At 52.1% G+C, this 21,037-nt stretch overlaps 1 protein-coding gene across 2 annotated transcripts in view; it reads left to right on the forward strand.

Annotated features, from left to right (window-relative positions):
- The window catches only part of Kcnj12 (potassium inwardly rectifying channel subfamily J member 12), a 48,297-nt gene extending 33,583 nt beyond the window's left edge, over positions 1 to 14,714 (forward strand). Inside the window, exons 2-3 of one of the 2 annotated variants that reach the window (XM_031353529.1) lie at positions 7,969 to 8,253; positions 10,586 to 14,714. In XM_031353529.1, coding sequence (XP_031209389.1) covers positions 8,004 to 8,253; positions 10,586 to 11,925 — 1,590 coding nt within the window. In that variant the 5' untranslated portion in view covers positions 7,969 to 8,003 and the 3' untranslated portion in view covers positions 11,926 to 14,714. The remainder of the gene's footprint in view (positions 1 to 7,968; positions 8,254 to 10,585) is intronic. The other variant, XM_031353528.1, reaches the window with a different exon arrangement.
- Positions 14,715 to 21,037: the final 6,323 nt, after the last annotated feature.

The following is a 21,037-nucleotide window of genomic DNA, read 5'->3' on the forward strand; positions in this document are numbered from 1 at the left end:
CATATTAGGGTTGAGGTGCCATTTCCCTCGACGAGTCTGGTGTTTAGGGCCAGAGATTCTGTCATCAGTCCCACTCTGAGGGTCAGGTCTTGTCCTGTGTCAGTTCAGGCCTCCTGCTTGGGTCTGCAGCTTTCACTGAGCCGCAGAATTTCCTATGTATCTATGACCTTATCCTCAGTCAGATCTGGTCCCCTCCTGGGCCTGCACCATCTTGTGAAGAGAATGCCACATATGGAACTTCCTGTAAGTCCCTTGTATTTCTTTATAGTCAAGTAATATTCCATTGTGTTTATACCACATTTTTCTTATCCACTCAGTGGTTAATGGATAATTATCATTTGCTTTTTGTCTTATATGATAGGTTTGATAAGCAACATCATAAATGTTTTTTGAAGATTTATTTATAATTAATGTGTGTGTGTGTGTGCTGGATTCCCTGGATTCAGAGTCAGTTGTGAGCCACCCAACATGGGTGCTGGAAACTGAACTTGAATCCTCTGCAAGGACAATCAGAATTCTTAACTGCTGAACCATTTCTCCAGCTCTGATGAACATTCTTTTTTTTTTTTTTTTTTTTTTTTTTTTTTTTTTTTTTTGTGGTGGTGATGGTGGGGTGTTTGGAACTCACTGTGTAGACTAGGCTGGCCTTGAACTCAGATATCTGCCTGCCTCTGCCCTCCATACCTGCCTCTCCACTGGCTGGGATTAAAGGCTGCCCAGCCAATTAACATTTTTATGTTGGCAAATTCTTCGGGTCTGGCTGGCTTCTTCTGCTCTATCTAAAGTCCTTGCTTCTCTGTTTCCATACTTGGTGCTCAGGAAATGTCTGAGACTTAGGTTAGTTGAAGTTTGAAAAGAGACACCAAGTAAGTTAGACTTTGGCAGGCCTTTGTCCCTTGGGCCCCTCTCTTGGGGTTCATACCCATCCGGCCACCTGATCCTCTTTCCTGTGGTAGGGGTTGGCCTGTGCTCTACAGGGGCCTGTGAGCTTTCTGGGCTGTGCCCATCTGGGATGGGCAGAGAGACTGGGCAGGCGGTTTTCCTGTAGGCAATCCCCATGGACTGACTCACTGAGAGCCCATCCCAGCCCCATGAGGCGGGTGCTATTATTAGTCTTGTTCCGGAGGTATGGAAAACTGAGTTCAGAGAAGTGATGTGCCTTGCCCAAGGCTACACAGGAAGGGGCAGAAATTCAGTTGATTTGACTGGATTGTTAAAATGTTCAGGTTCTATCATGGCTCTGGAGATCTGCACATCTCTTGGGATGGAGCCCAAGCTTGTCAGTGTGGCATGCATGCAGGCTTCTCTGGCCTCCATCTCTTTCATCTGTTAGTGTAACCTTGGAACAGAGCCCGTTTTCTTTGGAACTCTCAATGCATATTCACCTTCCCTGCAATTAGGATGGCAACAGTGTGCTCCTTCAGACTTTCTCAGCCCCAGGTTCTGTAGTGTGCTGGGATGCTGGGTCAGAAAGCCCCTGAGTTTGCTGGCTGGCGCAGGGAAGTTCAGGGGTGGAAGAGCTTGCCAAGACCCAGAGCTGGATTCTGCTTCCAGATCAGGGGACTCTGAGGGTCACAGGCATCCCTGGCACGCCCACCGTTGCTGTTGTTTTGATTCTCAGTCTGGATGGTCCCTATGCCTGTGCACTTCTAGGCTTAATGGCATTCATCTGGGATACTACTGAGTTCTCCACCATAGGCCTGATTACCTCCCGCCCCCGGGTTCCCAGGACTCTAGTGTGGCTCTAATCTAGCTGCTTGTCCTTCTCCCTTGCTGGTAAGCCATCCAATGAAATCACGGGTCCGCTCTGTCTTCCTTAAGTGACTGGTTCTGAGCCGGCATTGATCAGGACCAGAAAAGGCAGAACAGTAGCAGGAGCATGAGAGGGTAACAGAGGCCTGCCTCCTTGGGACGCAAGCTGGAATAGAACCCAGAGACCCACGAAACCCAAATACTGGCCAGGTGCCCCCGACCCTAGGATGAGGCCTTGTAATTGTTGCTATCCTGGCAGAGGGTACTCAGAAGTCCCTGTCCTTTGATGCACCCAGGGGCCTGGAGCCAAGGACACTCTGTCCGCCACCCCCCCCATCCCCAAAGGATGTTCTCAAGATAAAAATATCCTAGAAACATTCCCTGGCATCTGGTGCCCGTTGTCTACCCTGGCGGGGCCACAACAGAGCCCTGGCTTCAACCTCAGGCTCATGGGGTGCTGCTCACTTCTCCTGGCCATGCAGCACAGCCAGCTGCTGGGGTTAGTGTGTCTCACTCATCTCTAGGCTTACCCTGTCATAGCCTGCAGGAAGGACACTGTCTGGGGCTCAAATGCCCTGGCAATGGGGAGCAAGGGGGCTGGGTCTACTCTGAGGAAATGCTGAGTATCTTCCAAGGGATATCCAGACTGGTACCTGGAACCTTCTTTCTGTTCTCAGCTGTCCAGGTGGGGACACATCTGGTGTGTCACATCTGAACCAACCCTCTTCAACACTGGCAAGGATCCTTGCCGTGTGGCCGCTGCATGCCAGGAGTGGGGGCTAGGATTCTGCCTATCCCGTGACACTTGCTGAGGTGTGTGGAGCCTGAAGCCAGGGAAGGGCCCCTCTGGATCACTGCTGATCATGCTGCCTTTTACTCCTTGCTGGGCCAGGCCCTGTTCTCCACCCTGTGCCTGGCTCTCACTTCCTGGTGGCATGCTCAGTTTCATGGGAATATTGGCTGGAGACTGGCAGTGTCACCTGAGTCTCAGGAAGTACCTGCGAGCTCCAGAACCTTGGCTCCCAGGCTTAGCATGACAAGAGGCCTGGGCCAGCCTGAGCCTTCCCCTCACTGGCTGGCAACTGTTTTGGGCCCAACCCTCAAATCTAGAGAGCCTTGCTCTGTGCTCCCTGCTTTCTAATCTGGGATGGCTGCTGCTCCTGGGAATGCGCTCCTGGTAAATGAAGGGGCCATTTTCTTGGTAGGTTGCTTTAGCTTCTACAGGGTAGGGTGAGATAGGGGCCCTGGACAATGTATCCATAAATCTGAGGTCACCACTCCCTGGTTCGGTGACCGTGGGCAAGTCACTTCTTGGTAACAAGTCTCAATTTCCTTATACAGAGAGGAACAATGATGAGAACTGGAGTTGTGGGTCCGGGGCAAGTCCCAGTAGGGAGTCAGCTTGAGAGAGCCTGGGACCAGCCAGGTGACCCACAGGAAGTGGGGAGAGCAAAGTATTCACAGCTCTTATCCCTGACTCTTCTGAACCCTTCTTTAGCTTCTAGTTGTCTTGTGATAGTCATCTCTTCCATATGGAGTTCTGATGTGGGTAACTGGGATACTGCCTAACCCCATAGTCTTTCCTTCTTTATGTTGTATGGACATACCAATTTCCTGGTATGTCCAGGGGAAGGAACCGTCCTTCAAGGCTGGGCTGTAATGAGCAGAGCACATAGGTCCAAGCACAGTTTGAACTCACTCCCAGTTCACAGGCAGGATGTCCCTGCCATGGACATTCCCAGTTATGTGACATTTGTCTCAGCCTCCTGAGTCTTAGTTTCTTAGTTTCTTAGGATCAAAGAGCCAAGAGGCATCAGTGGATAGAAGGCATCACTGGAGATAGAGAGGCTTATAGACAGGGGAAGTGACTCCCCCAGGGCCACACGGCTTCTAAGTGGAAGATCCCCGATTAGAATATAACTCTGCGTCTCCAAAACCACCATTGTCGCTTGCCCCAGGGGCTTAGAATGTAGGGGTGACTCACCGACCACGTCTTCAACCCCAGCCAGAAAAGCCAGTGTGACAAAGCAGACTTGGGCGTCCCCGTGAACTCTGCCTGGGAGGTGGAGAAGGTGACAACATCTCAAGGTCCTGGCCCCAGAAGCTCTCAGAGCCCTTTGCCTCATCGTCTTCTCCCCAAGTCCACTTGGCAGACAGGTTGGCAGGCAGGGGGTCCCATTGACAGATGGAAAACTGATTCTGGACACTGTAGGATGGGTATGCGTCCGGGCAAGCCTCCGTCTGCCCCTTTGAAATGGTTCCTGAGCTCCAGCTCACTTTCCTATCTGTTCATCTGTGCCATTCACCCAGCCCCACCCCCTGTGCTCATCCATTCACTCACCCACACACCGACCATGGAGATACCATCCATCACACTCTCCACAGCTGCCTGGGGGTGGCACTGGGGAAGCCTGGCAGGAGGCTTGAACAAGCCTCTTCATGACCCTGGAGACATTGCTGTTTCTCTGAAAAGGGAAGGGTAGTCATTCCAGTCCTGTGTCCCCGTGAAGATTCTGCAAGATGATGTATGTGAGGTGCCTACCCTGTGCCTGGTGTGCACTGTGGCTTTCTCCATCATCAGGGGAGGTTTTCTTGTTCTGCCCTGGTCCAGTGGTGGTGTCCTGGTTTGAGCTGTCATGCTGTGGAGTCATATGGGGTGAGAGTTATGACTTCTGAGCCATCTGAGGAGAGCAGCAGCATTTATGGGAACTCTGTTCAGCTCACTGGAGGTCTAGGAGCAACTAGAGGCCCCATCCCTTCCAGATGGTATCGAGGGCTAGTCGCAGCTTGGTTATTCATAAAGATGGCAGCTGCAGCTTGGCGCTAGAGACAGCTCCAGGTGTGGTTGAGGTCCTGATGTGTACTTGTATGGTTTACCATCCACAGACAGATGCTTGATGGTGCCTCCTCTCACTCCTCGATGGTATCTTCTCCTTAGCCCCAGACACCCCATCTATCAGACATGCATCCTCTCACCCCCATCTCCCACACTCACCTGATTTCTATCCCTCATCCCGCTGACCCTCCCCACCTCCATTCACCTCACCCACATACCCCTCCGTCCATTCATCTGACCACAAGAACAACCATCAATCTCATCATCCATTCTAATTTGTTAGCTGCCCATCCCTTCCATTCATTACTCACTTCCTTTATCCATTCATCTGCTCAGCCAGCCATCCACCCACCAAACCACCCAGTATCTGGTCACTCCTCTCCAGACGCCCACACATTTGTCAGCCCAGTTTATCCATCCATCTGCTTGACCACCCACTTGTGCATATATCTGTCTCCTCATTCATGGCTCTAGCCCTTCTCATCTTTTCAGTCTGAGCTCTTGCCTTTGCCTTTGCATCTGAGCAGGAATATTTCTCGGGTTCTCTGTGTCAGGACCTGCATCAGCCTCTCTGGTCTTGGAGGCTGATTGGAAGTGGCACTAGGTCCAGAGCAGCTCTAGAAATGTGCAAGCAGCTTCTGACCCTAATGAGTAGAAACCAGGACAAGAGAATCCAGGTCTTCATAGAAGGGGTGGGAGAGGAGAGAGGGTGAGGCATACTTGGGGAAGAGGTTCTGTATTGTCTTCTTGCTGGTATGATCATCCCAGAGGGGATGGAAATTGGGGCTCATGGAGGCTTTGCGGAAGTGAGACACTAGAGGAGAGTCCAAGAGACAAGTTACCAGCGCAGGTAGCTTCATGGGAGTCAAGATGAGGAAATCCCAGAGGGGAGCGAGCACTGAGGAGAGGCAGAGAAGGACCAGATAGAGAGGGGGTGAGGGAGGACATGTTATTGATAGGGTTACAGCTGGGGGCGGGCAGGTGACTAGAGCTAGAACAAGCTGGGGAACTAATAGGTTGGGGAATTCCCAGGTGAGGATCCAGCCAAGGTGACACATGGAACATGCGCTTCTCATGCCTGGGGTGGGAAATGGAGCCATTTACCCACTTATCCTTGGTGGTTTTGGGTCCCAGCCTGCCCCGTGCCTGGGCAGAGTGTGGTCTAATAACTAGAGAGCTTTTTAGGCAAAGAGACATTGATGTGGCTGTTAGAATCAGGGCAAGGACTCTGGAGCGGTAAGGGCTGGGGGAAGGGAGAACATCACTCATCTACCCTTTCCCCTCGGCTATTTCCCCCATGCCTAGCATAGGCTCGAAGCAGGAGCCTAGTGTATGCACTGATCCTCAGTATTTGCAGGGGACCGGGGCAAAGGTTGTCTGAGGATTGGACCAGGAAATCTGACTTGGAAAAAGGGCCAGGGGATCACCTTCTCAGATCTAAAGAAGGAAATGTCAGTCGACTACTTCTCATTCCCTGGACACCCATACTGAGCTCTTACCGACCAGACGAGCCTCCTTACTGGTCTGTGTGCCCCTAACTCTGGCCAGGCCATCTCTGCAAGTGCCCCTTTCTGTTGGCCTGCTACCACAGGTTTACCTTCTGGGCAGGACCTGGCACAAGGGAGAACTTTGTGCCTCCTGCTTGCCTGCTCTCTCATTTCCTTTGTGATGAAGGAGGCAGGGAGTCTCTCACGCTAAGATAGATAGGTAGTAACTGCATCAGCTGCTCCTGGGTACATTGGGCAAAAGCTCTGTGGTTGATTATTGAAAATGGCCACAGGCACAGGTGGAAGGGAAAGGCCCCAGCTTACCACATGTTTGCCTTCCCTGAACATGTGACCTCCAAGGAATCTTTTGATGTGGGAGCTTGATTGGATATACCCTGGCCCTTAAAATTCTGCTGCTGTCTACCAACTTGGGGGTAATGTGTATTGTATATTTTATTACCAAATGGGATTGTGGGGTCTGGAGAACTGGAAGATGGTGTCACCGAGTCTGCCCTCAGGACCTGAGGTAATCGATGTTGTTTTCATCTCGGCTCTCCAGAGCAGAAACTCCACTCCCTAGCAGCTGTGCGGTCCTTCATAAGTGACTCAGTCTCCCTGAGCTTCAGTTTCCTCCCTGGAAAAGGGGTTAACCGTCATGGTCATTATGGGGATTAAATGAATGAGCATGGGAGATTTTTAGAAGAGCACCTTTCAGGTAGCAGCACTTGATAGATTTTCGCCCTTTATTCCTCATTCTAAAGGAGAGCCTGGGGGGAGGCACCTGGTGTTCCTCTTCCAGGGCTCACATCTTTGCAGCCAGCATCTTGCTGACATTTACAAATATGGGCCCAAGCCTTGTCCCAGTTCCTCCCGGATATTAGCGAAACCTGAGGTGCCCAGAGTCTTGGAGATGTCCTGCTTCATCCGGAGGTACCTCCCAGTGACTCCCAGGCCCCACCCTAGGTTAGGTGGCAGCTCTTTTTGCTCAAAGCTCCAGTCCTGGCCCCAGTCAGTGCTCCAAGCTTACTGGATGCTGAGAGACTGCACCTGCAGATGCAGCCAGGACTAGAAGCTGGTCTTAAGCCTGTAGGTCCAGGACGGACCATTTCCTTCTGTGGAGTCTGGGCCCACTGTGCCTGGCTTTGTTCTGAGTGTCATCCAGTTGCGACTCTCCTTGTCTAGTTCAGGTACTGTACTCCACTGAGTCTCCCTGTTCCCTTCTGGCAATGCCCGGAACTCCCACTGGCCTGCCAACATGGTTCTCGCTGTTGGCTGGAACACTGCTTTCTCCTTTAGCCTCGGCTTTCCCACCTATGAAAAGGGGTGCTGGAATCTTTCCTTACTTAGGCCTCTTCAAGTGAAACACATTCTCATCCCTTTTCTTTCCTAGTCTCCGCACAGCCCGGTTGAGCAACAGCCTGCCAGCCTGCCTGCCCCCGACTGAGACTCTGCCCTCTGGTTTTTAGAGATCTTTGGTACCTTCTTGCACAAGCCTTTGGGTGGGAGTCTCCTTCTGACTCTTGGTCTATCTCTGATGCTAGTTTCTGCTTCTGGGTCTTCCTTTCGGGTCTGTCTTCATCTAGCCCCAAATGAGGGGCTTCCACACCCTAGGGCTCTGCCTGCTTCTGATGCTCATGCGTACTCTCTTGGTTTAGGGACAAGCGAATTCACTCCGGCTCAAGGTGTGGATCAGGCATAAACTTTCGGCTGATTTTCTCTGTGGTGTGGGTGGAATATCAATAGAAGTGGGCGTTCTCAGGTCTGTGACAACACCTAGGTGGTTCTAGGAATGGCTACAGCGTAGGGGTTGGCCAGAAGCGAGACTGCTTTCCTGGAGCAGGGTTCTAGACTGGGATCCCCAGTCTTTGATTCTTGTGATTCTATTCCCTGCAGGCCAGCTGCTGTTCATAGCTCGAGCCAGAGCCACCATGACCCGCTGGACGTCCCTCAAGGCCTCTGGGTCACACAAGCCTGCCTCCCGGGATCTGGCAGCCTCCCCCCGGCGTCTGAGTACCCCAACCTTGGCCACCTTCCCCTGGAAGGCTCAGGGACCCGGGGCTGAGATGTCTTCCCAGAGTGGTCCCGGGGTTCCCCAGCCCCGCCAACCCTCTGCCTCTTGGCCTAGGCAGAAACAGCATCCACCATTACGACCCCGAGCCTCAGCTACACAGGCCCATGGTGAGGTGGTCAATGGAAAGAGCTATAGGGGAGGTTGTGAGGACAGGTGACCCTGTAGGGTCTGAGGTTACACAGTAGGATACCTTGCAGAACAGACAAGAGGTTTGGATCTCAGCTCTCCTGTTAGAACCCACATGCCTTGTTTGGGAGTAACTTTACCCTTTAGAAACAAACCCTCCATGGCCGTTAGAGGATGACTTGAGGCTCTTGGCTGTGTTTTGCCCCATGCCACTCTTTCTGTGGTCCCCAAGCTTCATGGCTGTGTCTGCCAGGCGGCAGCCACTACGACTCATGACGTAGACCCTGGGAGTCCTTCCCAAGCCGTCTGGTCTACTGGTGTCCATCTATGCCTCTGTGTTGGTGGCAGAGTCTGCAGGCCATGTCCCTCTGAGCCTCTGATGTAGATTTGTCCCAGGATTGTGCTGTCCGAATGGGGTTGAATTCCAGCATTGTTACCTCTGCTTACAGGCACTGGGCAAATGTCTTCCTGTTCTGAGCTCTGAAAAATGGGGCAAAGCCACCCTCAAGGGTCCAAGGGCAGGAAGTTTGGATAGCATCCGGCCTGCCCCAGGTACCCAGCTACCCTGGGATCTTCTTCTGGGATCTCTGTCTTCCTAGTGACCGAGGGCTCCAAGGCTTTATTGGGCTCTAAACTGGCATGCCACTGGGTAGGTCTTGAGGTCTATGGCATCCCTGTGATGGGGAGATACTGCATGTTCAGCTCATCAGTGTCCTGCTACATCAGTGGACACTCACTTTTAGCTCAGTCCAGCTGAGATGGGCTAGAGTCTACAGGGCCAGGCATGCTGCGATCCTTGGCTTAGCCTAGCGCCGGACACTGTGGAGCAATGGGGAGCGTGCAAAGCCTGGGCCCAAGAAATGGGTTTGTTCTGACCATCACACCATTCCTCAGACCTCCTCCGGGGGGACTGTGTGCTAGGCTGGCCTGGAGTTATGACACCATTCCTCAGACCTCCTCTGGGGGGACTGTGTGCTAGGCTGGCCTGGAGTTATGACACCATTCCTCAGGCCTCCTCCGGGGGGACTGTGTGCTAGGCTGGCCTGGAGTTATGGTATTCCCTATAGGAGGTGGTCATGGAAGCCAGTGACACGTGTGGGGGCTGCGGTCCTGCCCGAAGTCCACAGCAGAGGTGGGGAAGGTGCCTGTTCTGAAGTTAGGGCAACCTTAAGAGATTCAATCTGGGTGTCTACTCTAGGGATACCCTTTATATCATATGATCCCATGATAGAAAAGATATGGGGGTAGCCTATGAGTGCTTAGTGGGTGCTCTGGGCTTCTAGAGGATGAGCAGAGTGAGCACAGAATGTCAGATATAACGAGGCCTGGGGCCTGGCAGACCTGTTTAGACCTGGGGTAAGGCAGTGGTTGACATAAATGGCCTTATGTGAGGGAGCTGACCAGTGTCACAGCTGTTATGATTGTTGCTGTTGATATTCCACATGAGGATCTGTGATGGAGTGTGCAGTGTGTGGGTCAGGACCATGTGTGTGTTACTTCTAGGGCATGAGGAGGCCTGTCAGACATCATGAGAGCAGAGTATGATGCACATCAGAGTGGCTGTGGGAGGGTGTGTGTGGGGGGAGGATGGGGGAGAGTACGGAGAACCTGTGTGTGTGAGGGAGAGTTGGGGGTGGAGCGTGTGTGTGTGTGTGTGTGTGTGTGTGTGTGTGTGTGCAGGGAGCAGGTGTGGAGGTGGAGGAAGTGTGAGGGGTATGTGTGTAGAAGGCAGGAGTGGGGTGGAGGAGTAAGAGGAGGTATGGAGGGGAGAGCATGTGTGTGTGTGTGTGTGTGTGTGTGTGTGTGTGTGTCAGGGGTGTGGAGGGAGTGTGTTTGGCTGGTCAACAAGGCCGTGGGCCTGCTTGTACAGACCTTGCAGCTACTAGGGTCAGCTGGCTGTGAGTAGAGGAAGGATGGGCTTTGACTTGGTGCTTTTCAGGCTTCTGGTGCCTGTCATGGGAGACTGGGAGGAAGGCAGATGAAGTGAGCTGGTGAGATGCCCCCTGCCTTGGTCTGGGCTGGAGGTGACAAGGGTTTGTTTGGGCTATGAGGGTAAGGGAAATATAAATATATAGTGAAAGCAAGGCCCTTTGTATAGGAGCTAGAAGAGATGAGAGGAAGCCAAGAGATGAGAGGTTTCTGGCTGGAGCTTCTGGGAGGTTGTTTTCCAAGCTGTGAAGGTGGTTTGAGAAGCAGGCTTCAAGTGGGAGGGAAGACGGGGAACTGTGGTGACTAAACGGAGGCTGTGTCTGTCAGTTACTGTCATGGCCCTGGATGTCTGCCCAGACAGACCTACTGTCCTCTCTTTTGCAGAAGTGCCCCCGCCTGGAGTCAGCCTGGGGGCAGGCCAGGGTCCACCAGACCCCGGGATGACCGCAGCCAGTCGGGCCAACCCCTACAGCATCGTGTCATCTGAGGAGGACGGGCTACACCTGGTTACCATGTCAGGCGCCAACGGTTTTGGCAATGGCAAGGTGCATACACGGCGCCGGTGCCGCAACCGCTTTGTCAAGAAGAACGGTCAGTGCAACATTGAATTCGCCAACATGGATGAGAAGTCACAGCGCTACCTGGCTGACATGTTTACCACGTGTGTGGACATCCGCTGGCGCTACATGCTGCTCATCTTCTCTCTGGCCTTTCTTGCCTCCTGGTTGCTGTTCGGCATCATCTTCTGGGTCATTGCTGTCGCCCACGGAGACCTGGAGCCAGCTGAGGGCCGTGGCCGTACACCCTGTGTGTTGCAGGTCCATGGCTTTATGGCAGCCTTTCTCTTCTCCATTGAGACACAGACCACCATTGGCTACGGGCTACGCTGCGTGACTGAAGAGTGCCCAGTGGCTGTCTTCATGGTGGTGGCCCAGTCCATTGTGGGCTGCATCATTGACTCGTTCATGATTGGTGCCATCATGGCCAAGATGGCACGGCCCAAGAAGCGAGCACAGACTCTGCTTTTCAGCCATAATGCTGTAGTGGCTCTGCGTGACGGCAAGCTCTGTCTCATGTGGCGTGTGGGCAACCTGCGCAAGAGCCACATTGTGGAGGCCCACGTTCGAGCCCAGCTCATCAAGCCCAGGGTCACAGAGGAGGGTGAGTACATCCCACTGGACCAGATTGACATTGATGTTGGCTTTGACAAGGGTCTAGATCGTATCTTCTTGGTGTCACCCATCACCATCTTGCACGAGATTGATGAAGCCAGTCCACTGTTTGGCATTAGCCGTCAGGACCTCGAGACGGATGACTTTGAGATTGTGGTCATCCTAGAAGGCATGGTAGAGGCCACAGCCATGACCACCCAGGCTCGCAGTTCCTACCTGGCTAATGAGATCCTCTGGGGCCACCGCTTTGAGCCAGTGCTCTTCGAAGAGAAGAACCAGTATAAGATTGACTACTCACACTTCCACAAGACCTATGAGGTGCCATCTACCCCCCGCTGCAGCGCCAAGGACCTGGTGGAGAACAAGTTCCTCCTGCCGAGTGCCAGCTCTTTCTGCTATGAGAATGAGCTAGCCTTCCTGAGCCGAGATGAGGAGGACGAGGTGGCGACAGACCGGGATGGCCGCAGCCCTCAGCCCGAGCATGACTTTGACAGACTGCAGGCCAGCAGTGGTGCCCTTGAGCGGCCCTACAGACGGGAGTCAGAGATCTGAGTGACTTTGGCTTAGATGCAGCACCATCCTGACCATAATAGGTCCCACGTCCCTTGGGGACCTGCATTGGAGCAGAGCGGGCCAAGCACCTCGCTCGGGTCACAGACTCAGTAGCATCTTAGTCTTTTTCGCAATAGCTTGGGGAAGTTGGCAGGAGAGTGGATGGCCAAAATGACCAGCTCATGGCTTCAGAAGCTAATGTATACACACGGGCAAGGAGGTGACTTCTTGGGGGTAGGGTTGCACAGGAGTTGGGGACTCTGCTGGAGGCCTCAGGAAGCAAGTCCCAGCCCTGGTGGGAGGAGGCTGTGTATGTACACTTCATTGGTTTTTAACTTGGGTAAGACTGTTTACAAACAAACACAAACAAACAAACAAACAAACAAAAAACCCCACAAAACACAAGAAAACACTAACAGGTGGTTCAAATTTTAAAATTCCTGGTGTGGGGACAGTCAGAATTCCACTCAGCGCTGCCAGGCCAGCAACTGGACAGAGAACCCTGAAGGTTCTCAGAGGTCTGGTTTCTCCCTCACGTGGGCCAGAGCCCTGCAAGTTGTCATTCTTAAGGATGAATCAGGCTGCTTGTGATCATGTTAACAATCCTAATAAAGTGTCTGGATGTCTCTGGGGGTGGGGCCCACTAGGGTGAATCTGGCTTGTTCTTCTGTTTGACGTTGTACCTCAGCTGCCTCAGGGCTGGGTTTAGACCCTTCTTCCCCCACCCCCACCCCCCACTCCATGCTCCTGTTGTGCTTCATTCCCTGTCTGCCCCAGGTCTCCACCCCTTGCAGCGAGGGGCATAGGAAACACCAGAGTGGGTGCTTCTTGGAAAAGGACACTCAGGAAATTAGCATGGGGTCTGGGTCCCACATTCCCAGGAAGTGGGTCAGCCCCACCTCCCCGCTGGACTCACAGCTTGAGTTGTGCCTTAGAGACTCTGGTTGTCTGGCTTCCGTCATTTCTGGTTTTCTCAGACTTGTTTAATCTTTTCCTACTGCCCTAACTCCAGTCATGAAGCTCCCACAGGCCTCTCTGAGGTTGCAGTGGCCTCTCTCTCATAGTCATGTCCCTGCCTACCTTTGCCCCACACTCCTGCGGCAGGATGATGAAGCCCTGCTAGCCCCAGCCAGTTATCTCCTGCTGGAAGGCAGAGCCTAGGAGAGGAGAGAAACACCCCGACCCCTATCCTGCACCAGCCCCCTCCCACCATAGAGATGGACCAGAGAAATGTCATAAAACAAAGAATTTCTGTTAAGCCTTTAGGGACCTGTGGTGGAACTTTTCCTTCCTGAGGCCCAAGAGGTGGAGTCTTTCCATAGGGCCCCATCAGCAGGGATACCTGAAGTGGGCTTGCTCCCAGGCATCTAGCTTAAGATTCCATGCTAATTTCTAAAGTAGGAGATTTCCCTAGAACCTGCTGCAGAGGCATGAGCTCCTTTGTGTTCTTGGCCAGACCTCTGTCCCCAAATCTCATTGACTTTTCTAGCCTTGGCCCTGGGACCTAAGGGTGCATTTAGCCAGGGAGTGCTTGCCTGTCACTCACCTCTCTATCCAGTTGGCAGGGCTAGGGAGGGGCAGCGGGTAGGTCCTGGCCACTGGGTGCCACTGTGGGAGCCGGGGCACCTGTTCTTTCCAAGTAGGTAGGCCTGTATCCAGAACAGGGTCTAGAGGCTCCTGGTGCCCTAAGGCCTGCTCTCAGTTCATCTCACTGGCCTGAAGCATTCAGAACTCTAGCTAGCCCATCCTCCTCTAGGCTCAGGCCTGCTAGAATGGTCCTGTCTCTGGGCCCTGCTGGAGAGCAGCTCAAGCTGCCTTTCATCTCTGCCAAAGGCAGGCAGATGCTGTATTTTCAAATTCTCCTGCCCTCTTTTTTCCTCTTTCCCCATATTTATTTATTGCTTGAGCTAAAGACCAAACTAGCCCCTTCACCCCTCTTTAGTGCACTTAATGGAGGAAGCCACTGAGAGGGGAGCCATGTGCCTGTGCCAAGCAGGAAAGCTTGGCCCCTGGAGAGTGCATGAGAAGGAAAACCAGGGTCTGTGTGCACGCATGTACTGACGTGATCACACGATTGCCTCCCTGTGTGTAAAACTTGGTATATAGGTAGACAGTATACACAGGTGTTTGTATACAGGTAGTCTATGTCAGACCACAGGTATGTGGGTGCTTGTTTTTTTATTTGGGTAAGGTGGGTTTAGTGCTCACCAACCTGAACTGGTCAGGCTGGATGCTGGCCACATGATCACAGTCCGACTTGAGTCCCTGCCCTGCCCTGGTTATGCAGGCTGTACTCAGTGTGCATCAGTCCGGAGAGTCTGATGGTAAGTAAGCCTCTGCGGCAGATTCTGTCGGAGGCCATGGAGGCATCTGTGTGTGTGTGTGTGTGTGTGTGTGTGTGTGTGTGTGTGTGTGTGAACATGTGTGAGTGTGTGGAGGTCCCAGGGTGTGTGTATGTGAATGTCAGTGGTGTGGGTGCTGTGTGCAGCATGAGAGAGAGAGAGAGAGAGAGAGAGAGAGAAAGAGAGAGAGAGCTGCACAGGATGAAGCAGCTGCCCTGAGCCCATCTGGTGCTGTGCACCTGGTCCTTGTCCAGCCAAGGGCCTGGGGGCAGAACACACCATAGGGAGGCCCTTGTATGGGTATCTGCCCTGTGTGAGGTCATAGAGTGTTAAATCTATTTTAAACGGTGAAACTGGAGAATTTTCATGTTATTTTCAATAATAGTGGTATCTAAAGATGTAGGCAATGAGACTAGACCACATTAAATGCATTTTGATCTCTTTGAATGCTACTGTGTTGAGATGTGTGTCTCACTGTCCTCTGCCCACCTCTCCCACGTGCCGAGCATTTACACTTCCTGGGGTGGGGGGGGAGGGTCCTGCAGCTGGACCATGCACAGGGCTCTCTGGGGCTTGTCCTCAGGGGCAGAGTAGGACAAAGCAGTATAGTCACCATCAGAGCATGGCCTCCTCTCAGACCCCAGGGCAGTCATTCAGTCTTTTCCATGGACACTCCCCACTGCTCCACACACTGCCTCTGCCTCAGTCTTTGGCTCTTTCTGCCTTGCCCTCTTTCCTTCCACACAGGAGCACCGAGCATCATCCATTCCCACAGGCATGTCCAGGGCACTCCCAGAGCTCCTTAGGATATAGGAAGCCTGGCCCTGAGATGGGCAACTTTGTTTCCTCTACAGGAGGGGAGAGGAGGGCTGGGGGCTAAAAGAAGGCCTTCCTCAGCACAAGTCAAGTTGATGACACAGTGAAGCAGGGTGGGGCTGGAGCTGAGAATAGAACACAAAGGTATGGTTTGTTGTCTGGAAATTGCTTCCATTGTGCCAAACGCTCAGACTCTGGGATCTCCACAGCCAAAGCCTGTGCAGTGGGAACTTCTTCCTTTGTCCAAACTGCTTCAATGAATGGATGGATCTCTAATCCTCTGCCGCAGCACAGGACCCAGGGGCCCTGCATTCTGCACATGCACATGATTCCTGATGTACCGAGGAGAGATGTGTTCTCTAGCCCCTGGGATATAGTGGTCTAGGGGAATTCCAGTTGTGCTTCTGTATAGCAGGGGTGGAGTGAGATGGACAGGGTTCTGGAGATGCTGACTCTGTCTGGGAAGGCCCAGAGCCCTGGAGTTCTGCTGGGGTTCTTCCACAAGGATCTAAGCCAGTCGGGGCCAGAATATTGTGACCTTATTCTTTGTACATAAGCCTCCCCTATAGCACTGACCAGCAGGTCTAGCCCTGCCTGTGGGTTGGTCCTGGCTGCTATACACTGCTTGCATTTTGGGTTCCTTTGAGCTTGCAGTTTCTTGGCATCCCTTCTCCTGGCCGTGCTGATGCCCTAAAGGGCCTTAGGTCAGATTTCAGGCCACTTGACCGGCAGGGACTCAACCACCTTCAGTCTCACCATCAGTGAGACTGCTAATGGCCAGCTTGCAGAGACCATGAAAGAGCAGGAGTAGAAAGAGCCATCACTTAGCATTGAGTGCTTTGATTTAAGCTGGGGCTCTGGGCCCTGTGCTCAATATACTTGAGGGCAGGTACAACAGCTGTACCTGAGTGGTGTGGTCAAGGGACAACTCACTATCCCTGCCCTCTCAGGATAAAATGGGTCACCTTGGGATTTGTATTCAGACAGGCTGAACTGAAGTAGCTGGCACTTGGTCATGACTGGGGATAGAGTGCCCACTAAATTGAAGTGTATTGCCTGGAAGTCTGTTGATACTAGCCATGCCCTGGCGGGCAAATCAGAAGGCATCATTTTTCTGTTAAAGGACGTGTTTCAAGAGGATTAGAACTTGAACAAGATCAGAGATGGGATCTAGCTAAGCCTCAGGCCCGAGCCATCTCCATGTTGGGGCAACCAACCCAAGACACTCCACCCTTGGCCTACTGCTGGCAAGGGCAGTAGCCAAAGTCTTTGTCAGCTGATGTACAGCCTAGTGAGCTGTCTGCCCTAGAATCATCCTGTTTACTGTGGTGGAGACCCCTGGGACTTGAGAGAACTGTGCATGGGTGTTTCCTTAGCATGAGAAGACACATTAGGGTCTTTCATTTATTTCTTAGCAACAAGGGAATTCCGAGGACACACCCTATTCCACTGTAGTACACCCTCCACCCAGTCTCTATATGGTCTCCTCCTAGCTTCCTGCCCCACTGAATGTAAAGTCTCAATTGGTCCTTGCTACCTGGCCCTGTGCAACCCCTGCTTCCTGCCCCTGTTCAGTTTCCCCTCCCCCTCCTCCTGCCCACCTGCCCCAGGCTTCCTACCTCTCTTTAGTTTTTTAGACTTTTGCATGAACAACTTCTTTTTCTGATTTCCTTTCAAAGCATTTCAAAATTACTTAAGTAATTAATTGTGTGTGTGTGTGTGTGTGTGTGTGTGTGTGTGTGTGTGTGTGTGTGTGTGTGTAGGTCCAGGGTTGGCGGTCAGTCCCCAGCTAGCCCCTTCTCTCACCTTGGCATATGAATGAAATTAGTTCCTCCTCCTGTTCCTGAGTGATATGATGGACACCTGGGGCTCCCTCTCAAGTCATGCCATTTTTTTCTTTTCTTTTCTTTTCTTTTTTCTTTTTCTAGAGACAGAGTTTCTCTGTATACCCCTGGCTGCCCTGGAACTCACCCTGTAGACCAGGCTGGCCTTGAACTCAGAAATCCGCCTGCCTCTGCCTCCCAACTGCTGGGATTAAAGGCGTGCGCCACCACTGTCCAGCATAGCCATGCCATCTTTACCTGTGTTACTGGGGGAGGCTGGAACTCTCCTCCTTTGGAGTTTTCTTAGTCTAGAAACTGACTCAGAAGGAATCTTGAGGATGATTTTTTAGCATTTGAGAGAATAGCAGCAGGGCGGGCAAGCTGTAGATTCCAGAAGTTTCCAGGAGAAGGGAGCTGGAGGAGGGCAAGGCAAAAAGCCACGCCGTGTGAGTTAGCTTGAGGGTACCAAGTTCAGCAGCCGACAGAGGTCAGCCAGCAGCTGTGGCGCAGTGGATAAGCAGATGCATGCTGGGAAAGAGGCTTGGGAAAAGCTTCCCAGAGAAAGCCCAGAGTGTCAGAAAAAGCACAACCAGATTTGGGGCATTATCTGAAAGAAAGAGATAGAAAAGAAAGAATAAAAGTTACAGTTTTCTGAATAACCCTAGAAGGTGAGCAGGCTCCACAGCACTTCAGGACAGAGGAGCTCTGAGTTTGCTCTCAGGGAGGGGCTTCCGGGAGGGACAAGCACATGGTCTCATTAAGGGGATAATTAATCATCTGTCCCCTTAGGTGTCTTCAGATGAATCAGATCTCCTGGGGTGAGGCTGGGTGGACTCCTGTCCAGGCGATTGACAAGCCGATCTGGATTGACTCCCAAGGGAGAAGACTATCGTCTACAGTGTTTGGAGAAGCTTTCAGTTGCCAGGTCTCTCAGCACCAGGCCAGAGGCAGAGCTTAGGTTATTATTTTGATCAGGAGGAAGTAGTTTTGTCTTAATGGGTCTCAACAAAATCCAAACACGTGCACCTTTTTATATGGTAATTGAAGTCCTAAAAGGTGGCAAAGCTCCTGTAGTGGGACCTGGGTCCTAAAGTAGAGACCAGGAAGTGGGGTTCATTCCCAATGGCTTCAGAGAATGTTAATCCCTGTAACCCCTGGGCCTGTTCATTCTCTGCCCTGGGGCTACTAAATTGGTCAGGGTGGGGATTCTTCGTCTCTTGGTCTCCTTGAGTCCCTAGGGCCAAAAGTAGGTACAGTATACCTCTACAAATGGATGGAGCATGAGGCCTGCATGCTTCCCATCTACAGAGAGGGATCTGCAGCCCCTCTTGTGACCCAACCTAGACAAAGCCTGGCCATCAGCCACCTAGAGAAGGGAAGGGCCTTGCCTGAGGTCTGAGGTATCTGAAATCTGGAGACGGGATCAGAGGGTGGAGTTGGCATGGAGTGGGCAGGCTTTGTGCTAGGTAGAATTTGGGCTCAGGAAGCCCCTGTGCTCTCTTGACCTACTCTCCTCCTTAGGAAGTGCAGGAGGGGTTCGTTCTAGGCTGGTGAGAACTCAGAAGCCCAGGTTGTGGCTCTGTCCAGCAGTCTACCTGTCCCTCTGGGCATCGTTCTCTCCATACAAGGAGAGAGGCGCCTTGACCATCCTTTCTACAAGAGTTTGTAAGTTGCCACTCTCTCCCAGGAAACTAGCCAGGCTCAGCCTTTGCTGTCCAGAGATTTCCACTCACGAGACTGAGGAGATAGACACTTAGTTAGGATCCTTGTCCAAGTCTCCTAGAAGTGAGGGTACTGATTAACAGAGTACTGTCCAAGGAAAAGCAAAAGCAACATAGAGAGAAGACACTAGGAGTGGGTGTCAGCAGCAGCCAGCAGCGGTCCAACTCAACAGCTTCTCCCTAGAGCCTTGGGCCATTAGGAGCAGCCCCAGCCTCCAAGGGCACTGGGGTTTGTAACTTCCAGGGACAGCCTTTGGCTATAGCTACCCCAAGAGTTCTGTTTCTGAGCATGGTGGTCTCTGTCCACTGAAGGTGAGTTTCCTGAGAAGAGTAACTGAGGGCAGGTCCTCCTTTAAGAAGGGGACATGGCCAGAGCACACAGCCCAGGGCAGTGCAGTAGTGCGATCCAAGGTTAAGGTGTTGGGGCACAAACTGGGAGGCCTAGCTAGCTAGAGGAACCAAGGTAGGCCTCTTCAGGGAAGTGATAATTCCTCTGAGGTCTGAGGTGATGTTTGCAAGATGCATGGGAAGGGGGTCTCTAGGACAAACTCTGCACAAACAAAACCTATAGGAGAGAGTAAAGGGAAGCAAGATTGCTTGGGTTGAGGTCGGATAGGTCACAAAGAGCCCAGAGGACCCCCACGGATACCACACAAGACTCCACACATACCACTCAGGTTCCTGAGGGCGTACATGAGCCTCCATCAACACGGTATAGGACTCAGGATGCCATGAGGATCATGTCGGGCTCAGCCTTTCATCCCTACCAGTCTCTCTCAGCCCTCCACCCACCACAGTTGCTTTGCCCTCTTAGAATGTCATCGTCCTTGAGCAGGCACTGATGTTCTCCCGATTTTTGCTGGGCCTCAGCCCTCTGAAGAGCCAGCCCCCTTTACCTAGAAGGAGCCCAGTAAGAGATACCACAGGAGACAGGAGGTGGGCTGTTGTTCCTAGCTGGATGGGAGGTGAGCACTGGGATAGCGGCAGGGAGGGTGAGACCGTTGGAGAGCCAAGAGGCTTTGTGGAGCTGGCTCTGGAGGTACAGAGGAGCAGGCTGCACCGTAAATGCTAGACCCAGTTTAGGGACTCGCTGCTGAGTGCTTTAAATGTCCTGTGCCCATGTCATTTTTTTTTTTTTTTTTTTTTTGAATAACACTTTGAAGGACATTACGTCAAAAAGAGTGCTCAGGCTTCCAAGGGAAACCCATGTTACTGGAACACGATTTCAGCATCTGATGAATCCATTTATGGTGAGCCAGTGTTTCTTGCTAAGAGCTGACCAGCAGGGTCTGCCACACCAGCCTCTTGCTTTCCCTTAGTGGCAAACATGACCTCTCTTCTGAAGCATTCCAAGAAGGCCTAGGGTATCCACGTGCTTTCTGCTCTGTGGGTGACAGAACTGCCATCAGTGCCTGTGTCTGGCACCCAACTCAGTAAATGAGTTCTCTGCTTCAATCTCCTTCTCTGTGAAATGGGCTATGATCAACACACAGCATGTGAGCGTGTTGTGAGTGACCTGCCTTGACCCAGAGACACTGCTGGTAACAGTGCCTGGCGCCCACAGGACTTCATTAAGCACAAGCCCCCATGTCCCTGGCAGGGTGGCACTGGGCTGGTGCCCAATGAGTTTGAGGTGCAGAGAGAAGGCAAACTGAACTACTTAGAGCTAGCGACAAGGACAAAACTCAGAGGTGGTAGACAAGGGCTGGGGCTGGGATTGGAAGCCCAGCCCATGGGTCTGAAGAATCTGCTGCTGCTGCTGCTGCTGCTGCTGCTGCTGCTGCTGTGAGAGCTGGGTGGATAAGAACTAGTCTTGTCTGAGTGATGGCATCTGGACATTTTAAGATGTCCAAAAATGACACAGCCACCTTGGAAGTCAGTCTGACAGCCCCCTCCTTCCTCTCTCCCCTTTTCCCCTTCTCCCCATCTTTCTTTTTTCTCTCCCTCTCTCCCTCACCCATCTGAGGTGGAACCCAAGGCCTGCATATATTAAACACAAGCCCTACCAGTAAGCCACATCCGCATCTGGCTTGACCTACCCTCCCTTCCTCCCTCCCTTCCTTCCTTCTGTTTTTTTCTATATCCTTTTGTTTTGTTACTTGCTTATAGTTAACTACTTTGATTTTCAATAAAAATTCCATTTCATATATGAACTTGTCTTTCTCAAAAAAATCTGATGTCTAAGTTTTTCTATTTCAATGTCATAATGAAAATCAACAAATTAAATGATGTGGTGACATCAGTCAGGAATATTAAGTAGAATAGAGAATGGCCACAGTCGGGCAACGGTGTGAGTTTAAAGACCGTGTGTTACAGCACCTTTTCTCTCAGGAAAGAGTTGTTTTTTCTTCTTCTTCTTCCTCTTCTTCTTCTTCTTCTTCTTCTTCTTCTTCTTCTTCTTCTTCTTCTT

This window comes from Mastomys coucha, unplaced genomic scaffold (assembly GCF_008632895.1).
Source record: "Mastomys coucha isolate ucsf_1 unplaced genomic scaffold, UCSF_Mcou_1 pScaffold5, whole genome shotgun sequence".
NCBI classification, from domain to species: domain Eukaryota; kingdom Metazoa; phylum Chordata; class Mammalia; order Rodentia; family Muridae; genus Mastomys; species Mastomys coucha.